At 42.6% G+C, this 15,185-nt stretch overlaps 1 protein-coding gene across 2 annotated transcripts in view; it reads right to left on the reverse strand.

Moving 5' to 3' along the window:
• Positions 1 to 7,189, reverse strand: part of larp (La related protein) — a 414,361-nt gene extending 407,172 nt beyond the window's left edge. The window contains exon 1 of one of the 2 annotated variants that reach the window (XM_067143616.2): positions 5,960 to 7,189. In XM_067143616.2, coding sequence (XP_066999717.2) covers positions 5,960 to 6,581 — 622 coding nt within the window. In that variant the 5' untranslated portion in view covers positions 6,582 to 7,189. The remainder of the gene's footprint in view (positions 1 to 5,959) is intronic. The other variant, XM_067143618.2, reaches the window with a different exon arrangement.
• Positions 7,190 to 15,185: the final 7,996 nt, after the last annotated feature.

The raw sequence follows: 15,185 nt of genomic DNA on the forward strand, positions 1-15,185 counted from the left end.
ACCTTTTCAATACAAAATTTTTGCAATGTGGTTTACATTACACGTAAAACTTTTACTTGGTACTAGTTTTGACCTAAGGTCAAGGTCATCATCAGCCAATAACACACATTACACACCATATCAAATGGTCCATAAACAATGAACATATGCCGTAAACATTAATAAGAAACATGTAAGAGTAAAAATTGGACAGATTTTAATATTGTGGTTTGACGCTATAAAGTTAAAAGTTGAAGAATAGTCACAAAGGTGATAAAAGTTTTAAATTTTGCATAAATTGCATTAAAACAAGGCACTTGACTGCCGTTAAAGAATGATTCAAGTTAATCTCGATGCTGAAGATTCTTAAAACTTGCGTATCTTTTGTTACAAAGTTCTGATAGCTATACGTCATTATGTGGTAGCAGTGGCACTTAGAAAATAAGTTATGCACATGGTGTGAATAATGTAGAAACACGGTACATTGATGCCGATAAAGGAGCTTCTAGTTTGATATACTTAAAGCTGAGGGCGAATGTTGTGCACGAAGGTCAAATTATTTCTACGTATTTCTACGAAGTGCATATGCACTAATAGCTACGTCCCACACACTGCAGCACAAGATCCTCATTGAACTGCAAATCTTCACCACTTACTTTGTAGAAATAATTTGACCTTCACGCGCAACATTCGCTCTCAGTTTTAAGGACATCAAACTAGGTCTTTTATCGGCATCAATGTACCATGTTTCTACATTATTCACAGCATGTTACATAACTTATTTTCTAAATGTCACTGTTACCACATAATGACGTATAGCTATCAGAACTTTGTAACGAAAGTTTTAAGAATCTTCAGCATCTAGATTAATCAACTCTAATAATTCTTTAACAGCAGTCAAGTGGCTTATTTTAATGCAATTTTTGCACAATTTAAAACTTTTATCACCTTTGTAACTATTCTTCAACTTTTAACTTTATAGCATCAAACCACAATATTCAAATGTCCTTTTTTTTTTCTGGTTGCTTTACATCGCACCGACAGATAGGTCATGGCGACAATGGGACAGGAAAGACCTAGGAATGGGAAGGAAGCGGCCGTAGCCTTAATTAAGGTACAGCCCCAGCATTTGCCTGGTGTGAAAATTGGAAACCACGGAAAACCATCTTCAGGGCTGCCGACAGTGGGGTTCGAACCCACTATCTCCCGGATGCAAGCTCACAGCTGCGCGCTCCTAACCACACAGCCAGCTCACCTGGTTTTTCTAATTTTAACTCTTGCATATTTCTTATTAATGTTTATGGCATATGTATATTGTTTATGGACCATTTGATATGTTGTGTAATTTGTGTTATTGGCTGATGATGACCTTGACCTTAGGTCGAAACTAGTACCAATTAAAAGTTCCTACGTGTAATGAATGTAAGCCACATTGCAAAATTTTGTATTGAAAAGGTGGAACTGTTAAACTCTTTTAATTATCTATGTAGGGTAATCACAGTTCAATACGGACCAATCAACATGAAGTTTATATCCCATAATAGCGACATTAAGACAAAAAAGTTGTATGTACACGCACGCACATCAATGGTGTCCCGACATAAACAATCAACACTGCCCCACTCCAGTACTGAAAAGGAGGGGAGAGAGTAAAGAGGTAGTGTTGAAGGCCACTCCAGTACTGTAAAGGTGGGGAAAGGAGTGAACAGGTAGTGCTGAATACTCAGTGTGTGTATTCCGGCGTTATACTGTAACATTGTGATAAGGCGGCTCCTATCCTATCACAGGTGAATCGAGGACGTATTGTTGGCATGTGGGAGGCTCACATGGTCCCCCAAGCAATAGCACAAGCAATACCATGCAGTCTTAAGACAGTTTGGAGATGGATAGAAATATGGCAAGAACGAGGTGAAGAAGGATTGATAGACCCAATATAAGGCGGCTACAAAATATTCCTAACTAGTATAAAATACTTTTCGGTTAAAAACCTCCTTTACCTCTTAATACTGTAATTATCAGAGTTGGTTACTTTTTAATTTTTTATGTTAAAATGCTATTTGTTCGGGGCGTCGACCTATAGAGTTCTTTTGCCCCTACTTGCACAATATATGAATCTGCATGTAATTGGAATTGCAGAAGTGTTGAGTGTGAAAAGCGTTAAGGACGACACAAACACACAGTCCCCAGGCCAGGGGTATAATCATTTACAATTAAAACCGTCTGACCTGGCCGGGAATCAAACCCGGGGCTGCCGGCCGCGTTGCCCCGTACACCATGGGGCCGGACGAGTAGGTAACTTAATGCTGTACTTCAATACATCCACCACTGTACCCATTTCAATCACAACGAAGTCTTGTAGCGGGCTGTCTGCATGCAGTCCATGCAGCAATGCATTAAGCGAGAAGGTGAGTCATTGTGCCTTCGACACTACCCCTTCACTCCCTTCCCCTATGTTTTGTACTGGACTGGCCTTCAACACTACCCCTTCACTCTCTCCCCTTCTTTTCAGTACTGGAGTGGGGCAGTGTTGATTGTTTATGTCGGGACACCATTAATGTGCACATCTGTACCTCTCGCCAATAATGAAATAAAATACCCATTCACATCAGAATGAAATCTAATTTCTTATAATGCGAACAAGTGAGAATATACGGCCAGCAAACTACTAATTTAGCACTCACAAGAACCTAACCATAAAAGACCAACGGCAATACATTATAAATCAGCAGGAGACACATGACCCAAACACACAAAGGGTAATGTGGAGAAGAGGCATAACTCCACTGTCACAGGGAGGGGCCTGTGAAAAATAGTTCTTGTAGGCTAAACATATGCAACTGTTTGGCCCCTTAAACACACACACCCCATGGGCAGGGGCAATAGAATACACCCACGGTAGCGCCTGCCTGTCATAAAAGACGACTAGAAGGGGCCCAGAGGCTCTTAATTTGGGAGCGTGGGATGGCGACCATAAGCCCCTTAGCCGAGTCCTGGCATTGCTTCCACTTACTTGAGCCAGGCTCCTCACTTTCATCTGTCCTATCCGACCTCCCCTGGCCAAATCTTGTTCGTTTCCAACCCCAACTGTATTACAGCATTCTACCACCCCTCTTGGCAGTGGCTAAGCAACATGCTCTGTTTGGTCAAGTGCTTCCTGTTGTCCTACAATAAACATTACTCTCCTTGACACAAAAGCTATATAAAGGTTAACAGCAACACACACATATTACTCGCACACTTTTTAGTGATAGATTTGTGTATGGGGTTGAGTTAGGAGGGAGCTCTCCCGGTTCCAGTAACATTGCCAACTGAATGGAAATGAAATCTGAATTTAATCGATAATATGAATTTTCTAAACCTTTATTATCTTAAGCCAAGAACTGTGTCACACACACATTATATAGGCCTAAAATTATATAACATTTCTCGATGAGAGTCTTGCTCCGACCACGAATTCTATAGTTCGGCTTTGCTGAGTAAACAACAACAGGACCAGTACGTAAAGTGTACACCAGATGTCACACATCGATGCATAAGCAATTCATAGTTTGTGTTTCAAAGGTTGCCAATATGACTCTTAAAGATTGCCGAGGTCAACCGATTCAGCATTAGGGTGTCCATCTATCACTAAAAGGTGTGAGAGTAATACACACGCCTAAGGTAAGTTCCTCTTATGCCTCACGACTGAACCATACCAATAATCAGATATTCCATATGGATTCACCACCAGAGTTTTAATCAGCTGGCAGGGCTGAGTGGCTCAGGTGGTTAAGGTGCTGGCCTTCTGACCCCAACTTGGCAGGTTCAATCCTGGTCCAGTCCGGTGGTATCTGAAGGTGCTCAAATACGTTAGCCTCGTGTTGGTAGATTTACTGGCATGAAAAAGAAATTCTGTGGGACAAAATTCCGGCACCTCGACTTCTCCAAAAACCGTAACGTAGTTAGTGGGATTATTATTTATAAGTTTCATATTCCGTATTGATTGGATTCAATGTAATAGACAAGAAAAATGTTCCACCGATCAATACATTTATTGTGAATGAATTATTGCACTAGTACCAGTTTCGGCCTATCTTGGCCATCAGCAGCTAGCACACAAATTTACAGTCATTAGACAAAATTACAAAGATGTTACGTTAGAGCATCCGGATGTCTATTGAAAATGGAAGTAAAAGATATTGTAGTATGTTGCGTTAAAATATCTCTGATTAAAAGTAGTAATAAAAAATAATAATAATCGTATGGCCTCAGCTACCGTGTGCAGACATTTCAATCTGACGCCATCTGGCTGTCTGCGCGTCAATTTCGACGTTCCGTTTTACTCTAGGCCCCCACTAGATGGCAGACCAAGTAAACCGAAACTCTCTTGGGCATCTATGGCTGAGATTTAATGAATTTTGTCGGGTAAACACCAAATGTGTCACCAGAGATCTTTTACATGCCGACATCGTACGACATGGAGTGTCGAATGGACTTTTTTTCCACCCTTCAAAAATCCGACTACCTCTGCCAGGTTTGAACCCGCTATCTTGGGATCCGGAGGCCGACACTCTACCACTGATCCACAGAGGCATGTTGTACTGGTAGGCCTATGTTTAATGACAAGAGTTCTTGGTTATTGGTATGTTTAATGACAAATGACAAGAGTTCTTATAACATACCAATACAAAGTATATCAGCCATAGAACATTCTCGATATTCACCTAATACAACTTAATCAACACAAGAACTACAAGAGGATTGAAGAACGAATGCAACGCAACATGAACTCAAATTTTAATAGACGTTTTAAAAATATACCATGTTTTAATGTATTTAATGTACTATATTTTTTAGTGTCTTATGATGTGGCATATATATTTTAATGTGTTTATGTACTCATGTCCATGCTCAATCAATAGGTTACCGAGCTTGATAGCTGTAGTCGCTTAAGTTCGGCCAGTATCCAGTAATCGGGAGATCGTGGGTTCGAGCCCCACTGTCGGCAGCCCTGAAGATGGTTTTCCGTGGTTTCCCATTTTCACACCAGGCAAATGCTGGGGCTGTACCTTAAGTCCACGGCCGCTTCCTTCCCATTCCTCGGCCTTTCCTATCCCATCGTCGCCATAAGACCTATCTGTGTCGATGCAACGTAAAGCAAATAGGAAAAAAAAAAAAATTCAATAGGTTTTAGTTTAACACCATCACTACTTTTAATCAGAGATATTTTAACGCAACATACTACAATATCTTTTACTTCCATTTTCATTAGATATCCGGATGCTCTAACGTAACATCTTTGTAATTTTGTCTAATGACTGTAAATTTGTGTGCTAGCTGATGATGGCCAAGATAGGCCAAAACCGGTACTAGTGCAATAATTCATTCACAATAAATGTATTGATCGGTGGAACATTTTTCTTGTCTATTACATAGTTAGTGGGATGTAAATCCAATAACGTTATTAATTATTATTTTAATCAGGTCCATTAACTACCCACATCAGTCAAAGCATAAAAATCATAACTCCAAAATCTCTCACCAAAACAGCACAAAAAGTACATGTGCAGTACATAATCAGTAAACACTTAATGACAATACTTACCTACCCTACGTGGAGCATAATAGCCATCGAATAGCACTTCGAGCTGGCACCCAGCATCCGAGTTTTTTTTACCAAATCCAACTCTACCATTACAAAATATAGGCCTAAATTTGTTTATGTTCCTTTGGATAGAATAAAAATTGTACACACTTGATATCAAGCTAGGCCTAATGAAATTAAAAAACTGTACTACAATGAAGAGAGAAAATAATGTTACTCTCCCACACAACAGTTCCCAACACCAAAAGCCTGCCATACTGTTGGCATATTAGATTACTCCAAAACATGAGCTTTACATTATTACCATTTCACCAAAGTTTACTACCAGAAATGTTGGTATTTTAATAAGTACTAACAAGGTAGCCTAGTACCTGTAGCCAAATTCAGAACACTCACCCACTCTGCCCTGCTGTTGGGGCTGTAAAACCCTCTTCTCTGCTGTATGTAAAGGTGCTGCAGCAGCAAGTACCATTTGTGGTTTAGTCTCCGGTACTTTTCCAGTTATAACTAATGCTGCATTCTTGTTCACTGTCCACGGGTTTATCTTTGGTAAAGGAGCTTCCACATATTTTATTTTTTCAGGAACTTTGTCAACTTCTTCCGTACTTTCGTCGTCCTCATTTGAACATTTATCATCAGAAATTTGTCTATTGTCAACACACGCACCATTTACAGGCCCACTCGGGTGAGGTTTAGTTTGATTTGAATCCGTCTTTTCGGCTACTCTCCTAACATTCCTACTGGGGGGATGAATTTGGGGGAATTCTTCACTGACATTTGAACTGTTGCCAGCAGAGTGGTTATTTGGTTGCTTTACCGATTTTTGCGAATGTAATTTACTTCGCGGAGCCACTTCTTTAGTAGCATGTTCCTTAGGAGCTTGGTGTGGCATGGCATTTATATTTTCTTTATTGTTCTCAATAGTTTTGAAGTTAAGCACCGCATTTGCATATGACGCACCGGCTGTCTCTCTACTTTGACTGCCATCGCTCGACTGCGAAGCTACTTGCGTCGCCATCTTATTTATTCGTAGCCAGGCGCAGTTTCACCACGAGGTGATACGCGGATTAATTTTACAGGATGATACATCAAACGTCCCAACAGGATTAAAACTTAAAATAATGCTCTTAAGCAATATCAGTTCGTAACTCACAACAATAATACAGAGTGACAAACCAACTAAGAATCATAACAAACACGAGCAATATGTTATCCGTCCTTTACGGCATAAGCATGGCAATACAACCAAAACACGCTGACGAAGCATCAATAGTAAATCCTACAAGTCATGCAGGAACTAAGAATAAATCAGTCCGTCAACCCCTAATTCTTTGATAACTAGTGTTCAAATTCTTAGTTATTAAAGGCATAGCCATACAACAACAAAAAGTCCTTGCCAACACACTCCAGCTTACTCAACACAGTATTAAATGGCTCGCACCTTCACACATTGTTTCATAGTTTTCTTTCGAACAAGACACGGTAATAGCATAATATTTCAATCTACTCAGTTTCCATCCGAAAACACTTACAATTATCATTAAAACTTACAGACATTGCTCTTAAAATATGTTTTCCTACGTTCAATACGTTAGCAACACCAAACACACACACATGTTGACTGACGCTTTAATCCTCCAAGTTGATATTTTCGTGCATAGGTGTCGCCAGCAAGCAAGGCAACATAGCACGTGGATGTCGCCAGACAACCTCATTTTATCCGTCTGCGCACATAAATGAATAAATGGGTTGAAAATTATACTATTAATAAAATATTGTATCACTTTAACGATATGTACAAATTCTAGCGATATTTAAAATCTATGACTTTTCTCTGCTAACCATCACTGTTTTCTGCGACACGCTATGCTTTATCTAAACGTCATTGGTACAGACAGTGCGCATGGATCAGAAAGAGACGAATCGTAAAGATATCAATGAGTTAGTGTCATTCTAAAAGGTCATCACAGTTGGTCATCAATTTTAATTAACCATTGCAATGTCGCATTATTACGCATAAATACTACGTTTCTATTCTTCCTTAGCTTCCGAAGGTGCAGCCTTCGTGCGCAATTATATTACCGGTATTACTGAAGGTTATTTCTGGGAAAATCATGATTTTAAAAGTGTGTGACTGCATTTGTTTCCCATCGTTTATCCGTGTCTTATAGAACTAAGTATATATAATTATCATATCATTCATCCCGATCGTTTACGTGATTTTCCTCCATATCACCAACGTTAGGGCACTAACTTCATTTTGTCCCTTTTATGAAATTTGAACCCTACAAACGTATTTTACAAAGGGAAATTCTATACAGGAACTTGATAGAATAAAGTTATAGATATAGCAGTAGAGTCATAACTAATGTAAGAGTTACGGAAATGTTTCCATTCCAAGTAGGTGTGTGAGTTTTTGTTATACGGTATATTTCTTGTTCAAGTTCAAGATAAAGCCGGATGTAAACAAGTACACGTGGCATGGTCATAATCTGATTGGCTGCCGGCTTTGCAACGTTGTCTGACCATTATCAATAACAATATTAACAAGATTAATAACAACTTTAAAAAATAACTTGGCTAAATGAACTACAAAATATTATTTCAGTTATGTACTAAAAACCTTAATTAGTACATTTTGTAAGGAGAGATCGTTTCTCACAGCAAAAAAAAAGAAAAAAGAAAAGGCAACAAGGCTACAGTAAGTGAGGGTACTGTACATCTGTAGTCACGAATAATTACACTTTTGTGTAAAGATGGCGAAAGGTGTGAAGCATCGGACAGAACATGAAAACAAAATGAACAAAGTTCCTCCGCTACACGGAGAAGCATAAACATGAATATACCGTATTTTTTTCCTGTCCTACTATACATAGATGACTTGCACTGGTTGCCATGGCTAACGCAGTGTCGGAAAATTGTCGACGCAAAACTGTCCACGATAATTCTTTTTTTTTTTTTTTTTTTGCGTCGCACCGACACAGATAGGTCTTATGGCGACGATGGGATAGGATAGGCCTAGGAATTGGAAGGAAGCGGCCGTGGCCTTAATTATGGTACAGCCCCGGCATTTGCCTGGTGTGAAAATGGGAAACCACGGAAAACCATCTTCAGGGCTGCCGACAGTGGGGCTCGAACCCACTATCTCCCGATTACTGGATACTGGCCGCACTTAAGCGACTGCAGCTATCGAGCTAGGTACGATAATTCTAGATAAAGCCAAACCCAAAAACAAATCCGTGCTAAAATAATAGTTTGAAATGCGTTCAACAAATTTTGTAAAAAGTATCCGACCCTTGATAGGAAGGGAAGAGGTGGGTGGGGGTATTCGTTTTGGATAGTGATACATTTTCCAGTCATAAATTTATGGATTAGGTAAAAAATTAAATTCCAGCGATGATTATAGGTTCGTTATTAATGGAGAAAATGAGGTAGATATTGTGGATTTGTGCAGGCCAATCCAGGTGGAAGTTTGATACGGGCTGAGAGCAGTGTCAGAAGAGGAGGAGGAATATGTTTCTTTATTTTTCATTTGCTGTACGTCGCACCGACACAGATAGGTCTTATGGCGACGATGGGACAAGAAAGGCCTAGGAGTTGGAAGGAAGCGGCCGTGGCCTTAATTAAGGTACAGCCCCCCAGCATTTGCCTGGTGTGAAAATGGGGAAACCATGGAAAACCATCTTCAATACTGCCGACAGTGGAGTTCGAACCCACTATCTCCCGGATGCAAGCTCACAGCTGCGCGACCCTAAACGCACGGCCAACTCGCCCGGTGGAGGAATATGTAAATACCAGTGGCGTATGCTCGGATCAAGACATAGGGTACCAATAGACTTAGATTACCGGTACCCCTTTTCGATGGTTGGTTTTGAGCTGCAGCCAACGGAGAAGCCTGGTGTGTTGTCAAAGCTGTTTCACATGCTACTGCCCTGGCCTCTGCTACAGTCAACACTCAACACCTGATCGGTGAAGATTGTAGCCTAAGGTTTAGCAATTAAAGTCCGGCTTTTGGGCTGAATTGATAGAATGCTTGCCTTTGGTCTGATGGCCCCGGTTCAATTCTCCGAATCAACCCCATTTTACTGTTAATTCCCCTGGGTTGGGGACTGAGGTTTATGACGTCTTCGCCATTCATTTTATCACATTAGGTCACCACCAAACCTATATAGATGCCATACACCATTATTACACTCATGTTCATAAAAACCAGAATACCTTGAAAGACTAGAGATAGGATGTTCATATTCACAGGGCACGTGCATTAGTATGTTCTGAAGAAATTATTAGCATTTGAACCATGTCGGCCCTCAGGTTCAAGGTCCACATCGATATCTCGGCGCACAACCACCGACTGATAAAATGTGCCTGCGGGTCTCGTTGTCGCTATAAACCGAAGGTAATGGATCAGTGTGACTTGAGCAGACGTGCAGAATGCCTCACAGACGTATGCGAGAACCGTACCGTCAAATGAGTGAGTTTGAAAGAGGGCGCATTATTGGTATGATAGAACGTGATGCTTCCATCCGTGTGGGACGAAGTGTGTCGGCAGTGCAACGGGTGTCAACAGAATGGCACACAGAATGCCGTAGAGCACGACGAGATGGGTCTGGTCGCACCAACCAGACCGAACCCCTACCCCCCACCCGAGAAGATCGACACCTCATTCGAATGGATTGCAGGAGAGATCTGCATCCTCCTCGGCTCTGGCGCAGCAGTGTAACACGTCGTACACGATCAGGAGTGACAGTCTCTCGCCGTTTATTAAGGTCTAGGTTGCCAGTGCGTCGTCCACTTCTCCGCCTACCTTTGACTAATGTGCATGAACATGCCAGACTGCAATGGTGTATGGAACGACGTCACTGACAGGAATGGCAGCAGATAATGTTTTCGGACGAATCCAGGTTCTGCTTGTTTGAAAATGATGGTCGCATTTTGGTTCGCCGCAGACGGAGGGAGAGGCATCACATTGACTGCATTCGCACAAGACATACAGCGCCAACTCAAGGCTTTATGGTGTGGGGTACTATTGGGTACAACCACAAATCACAGCTGGAGCGTGTCTACTGTGACCAGTTTGACCTACGTGAATGACATCCTGCGACCCGTGGCCATACCCTTTCTGCACGACATCCCAGACGCCATACTTCAGCAGGACAATGTGCGACCATATGTTTCTGCACGAACACGTGACACATGCCTCCTTGTCACAGAATGTCAGACTGTTGCTCTGGTCCGCCCGATCACCGGACTTGTCGCCAATCGAAAAAGTGTGGGATATGGTGAAACGACGGGTGCGGCACTGTGACCCAATGCCAACCACCAAACGTGAACTGTCGAACCAGGGAAATGCAGCATGGATGGCTTTACCCCAGGACGCCATTCGCGCTTTATACGCGTCGATGCCATCACGCATGGAACAAGTTATCAGTGCCCATAGAGGACCCAGTGCCTACTAAGCACCCACATGCTGAACATACGTGACTCAAATGCTAACCGATTCTGTAGAACATACTAATGAACATATCCTGTGAATATGAACTTCCTATCTCTGGTCTTTCAATGTGTTCTTTTTTTTTATGAACATAGCGTATTATTATTATTATTATTATTATTATTATTATTATTATTAAATACAAATTTTGAATTTTACAGCATTACCAGCGGTCGTGCCCATCGTTCACTGATTTATTAGCTTCCTCGGGAGATCAGTGATGGTGTCCGACCCATGATCACTAAACCTGAAAGATTACATTTCATTTTAGCAGATCTACCTATAAAAGGAAAAATATATTACTCCTATAACAAAAGCCCTGAAGCGTCTTCCTACAAAGATATAGAAGTAAACGGGAGTCTAAAGCACCAGGACACTGCCCTTGAGGCGGTAGAGGTGGGATCGATCCCTCGCTGAGTCCGAGGGAAAAGCCGGCCCTGGAGGGTAAACAGACAAAGAAGATGAAGAAGAAAATTAACCACTGGAAAGAAAAAATACGCAATTCGAATGTATTGTATTAATCTTCTTCTGGGTCGGGGATACAACTGGGGAGGATGACCAGTACCTCGCACAGGCTGCCTCACCTGCTATGCTGAACAGGGGCCTTGCGGGGGTGGGGAAATTGGAAGGGATAGACCAGGAATAGGGAAGGAAGCGGCCGTGGCCTTAAGTAAGGTACCATCCCGACATTTGCCTGGAGGAGAAGTGGGAAACCATGGAAAACCACTTCCAGGATGGCTGAGGTGGGAATCGAACCCACCTCTACTCAGTTGACCTCCCGAGGCTGAGTGGACCCCGTTCCAGCCCTCGTACAACTTTTCAAATTTCGTGGCAGGGCCGGGAATCGAACCGGGGCCTTTGGGGGTGGCAGCTAATCACACTAACCACTACACTACAGAGGCGGACATGTACTGTATTAATAAATTAATAATATAAGAAAGACGTTCATTTTAACTTAATAAATAGAAAATAACATTTACACAAACGATATTTTATTATTATTATTATTATTATTATTATTATTATTATTATTATCTAGTGGCTTTAGGTCGCACCGACTCAGATAGGTTTTATGGCGACGAAGGGATAGGAAAGGCCGAGGATTTGGAAGGAAGCGGCCGTGGCCTTAATTAAGGTATAGCCCCAGCATCTTCAGGGCCGCCGACAGTGGGATTCGAACCCACTATCTCCCGGATGCAAACTCACAGCCGCGCGCCATTAACCGCACGGCCAACTCGCCCAGTATTTTTCATTTTACACAAATCTCTAATGAAGATTCCACAAGCCAAACAGTCAAGAGGGTTGCTAGCTCCCGTCCTTGCTACTTATAGCCTAATAAAGTGCTGGTGGGGATTATTGTTTTAAGAGGGAACAACTTGGTATCCATCCTCTACTAACACTAATCAGAACGAAATGGAAGAGGTCCGATATTTCGAAAAATGAAGGTATCGGCAAAAGGGAAGGAAGGCCTAGTCCCTCTTTTAGTCACCTCCTCTTACGACAGATAAGGGATACCGTCGACGTTAATTTATCATCCTCACCTACAGTGGAATGTAAGATTCAGTACTAAAATGTGATCCAAATGTGTGTTACGTTAAAACATCTTTATTATTTTAGTGCCCATTTTTGCCATTATAAATGCCTATTTAATTATGTTACTGCCTATTTCCTAAATGTTAAGTGCCTATCTGCCTGCCTATTTTAGCAAAAATAAATGCCTGAACTTCCGGGCTTTAGATTTCCATCGTTTTTATTTGAGGTTTGGGCTTCACCGATAGCCTTGGTAGCCCTCATTACACGCCACTGGTAAATACCTACAGTACATCAGATGCGTACGATGAGGGCAGTGTAGTTTCCCATTAACATGATCAATATCTTTCTTTCTTGATCTGTTTATCCTCCTGTTTTGGTTTTTCTCTCGGACTCAGCGAGGAATCCCACCTCTACCGCCTCAAGGGCAGTGTCCTGGAGCTTCAGACTCTGGGCCTGGGTATACAACTGGGGAGAATGACCCGTACCTCGTCCAGGCGGCTTCACCTGCTATGCTGAACAGGAGCCTGGTGGGAGGATTGCAAGATTGGAAGGGACAGGCAAGGAAGAGGGAAGGAAGCGGCCGTGGCCTTAAGTTAGGTACCATCGCGGCATTTGCTTGGATGAGAAGTGGGAAACCACGGAAAACCAATTCGAGGATGGCTGAGGTGAGAATCGAACCCACCTCTACTCAGTTGACCTCCCGAGGCTGAGTGGACCCCGTTCCAGTCCTCGTACCACTTTTTCAAAATTCGTGGCAGAGCCGGGAATCGAACCCGGGCCTCTGGGGGTGGCAGCTAATCACGCTAACCACTACTTCACATAGGTGGACATGATCAATATCTAGCAAAGTAAATTGTATGAGAATGGAAATATGATCAGGTAGTAGCAAATAACTCAACAAGAGACAATTTGTTGGATGATTTCTTGGTAAAATCAGGAAAAAATTGTGAAAAAACATAGGTGATTGAGAGTATCTCCAGGACACTGCCTTGAGGCGGTCGAGGTGGGATTCCTCGCTGAGTTCGAGGGAAAAACCGACCCTGGACTGTAATCAGATTTTAAAAAGGAAGGAGAAGAAGAAGAAGACTGAGAGTATATGTGAACATAGGGAAGTGATGATGGAAGCTAGTTTACCAGCCTCCGTAGCTCAGGCGGCAGCGCGTCGGCCTCTCACCGCTGGATTCCGTGGTTCAAATCCCAGTTACTCCACGTGATATTAGTGCTGGGAGAAGTGGAGGGGGGGCGGGGTTTTTTTTTTTTCCGAGTACTCCAGTTTTTCCTGTCATCTTGCATTCCAACAACACTCTCCACTATCATTTAATTTCATCTGTCAGTCATTAAACATTGCCCCAGAGGAGTGCGACAGGCCTTGGCAACCGGCACAATTCCTATCCTCACCGCAAGATGAGGGCATCATTCATCCCATTCCTGACCCGGACACTACTTTTTTTTTTTTTTTTTTTTTTTTGCTATGGGCTTTACGTCGCACCGACACAGATAGGTCTTATGGCGACGATGGAATAGGAAAGGCCTAGGAGTTGGAAGGAAGCGGCCGTGGCCTTAATTAAGGTACAGCCCCAGCATTTGCCTGGTGTGAAAATGGGAAACCACGGAAAACCATTTTCAGGGCTGCCGATAGTGGGATCCGAACCTACTATCTCCCGGATGCAAGCTCACAGCCGCGCGCCTCTACACGCACGGCCAACTCGCCCGGTCCGGACACTACTGGAAAACAGATTGAAGATTTTCTTTTCAAAAGAGAGAGAGAGAAAGGGAGAGGTTTAAATAATGAAACTATATGATAGGGCTGATACAGAGGGTAATGCGTCTTTGGCTTGTAATTTTAAGAATTTGTTAGAAAGACAAACAAGTATATATTGACAGATCATGTCGTGGACTAAACGAATTTTATGTATATATGTACTTTATGGTCCGCCTCTGTGGTGTAGTGGTTAGCGTGATTAGCTGCCACCCCCGGAGGCCCGGGTTCGATTCCCGGCTCTGCCACGAAATTTGAAAAGTGGTACGAGGGCTGGAACGGGGTCCACTCAGCCTCGGGAGGTCAACTGAGTAGAGGTGGGTTCGATTCCCACCTCAGCCATCCTGGAAGTGGTTTTCCGTGGTTTCCCACTTCTCCTCCAGGCGAATGCCGGGATGGTACCTAACTTAAGGCCACGGCCGCTTCCTTCCCTCTTCCTTGCCTATCCCTTCCAATCTTCCCGTCCCTCCACAAGGCCCCTGTTCAGCATAGCAGGTGAGGCCGCCTGGGCGAGGTACTGGTCATACTCCCCAGTTGTATCCCCCGACCAAGAGTCTGAAGCTCCAGGACACTGCCCTTGAGGCGGTAGAGGTGGGATCCCTCGCTATGTCCGAGGGAAAAACCGAACCTGGAGGGTAAACAGATGATGATGATGATGATGATGTACTTTATGTATGTATGTATGTATGTATGTATTGAACCGACTTACTCTTCACTGGGGTGTCAGTCTCTCTTCCAATCAACTACACGCGGGCGTTCAAGAAAATCTCCAGCTAGCTATGCCATACAACTCAGGGATTATCCTATTTCAAACTAAAATGTTGTATTTTTTTTTA

Source organism: Anabrus simplex, chromosome 3 (genome assembly GCF_040414725.1).
Source record: "Anabrus simplex isolate iqAnaSimp1 chromosome 3, ASM4041472v1, whole genome shotgun sequence".
NCBI classification, from domain to species: Eukaryota; Metazoa; Arthropoda; class Insecta; order Orthoptera; family Tettigoniidae; genus Anabrus; species Anabrus simplex.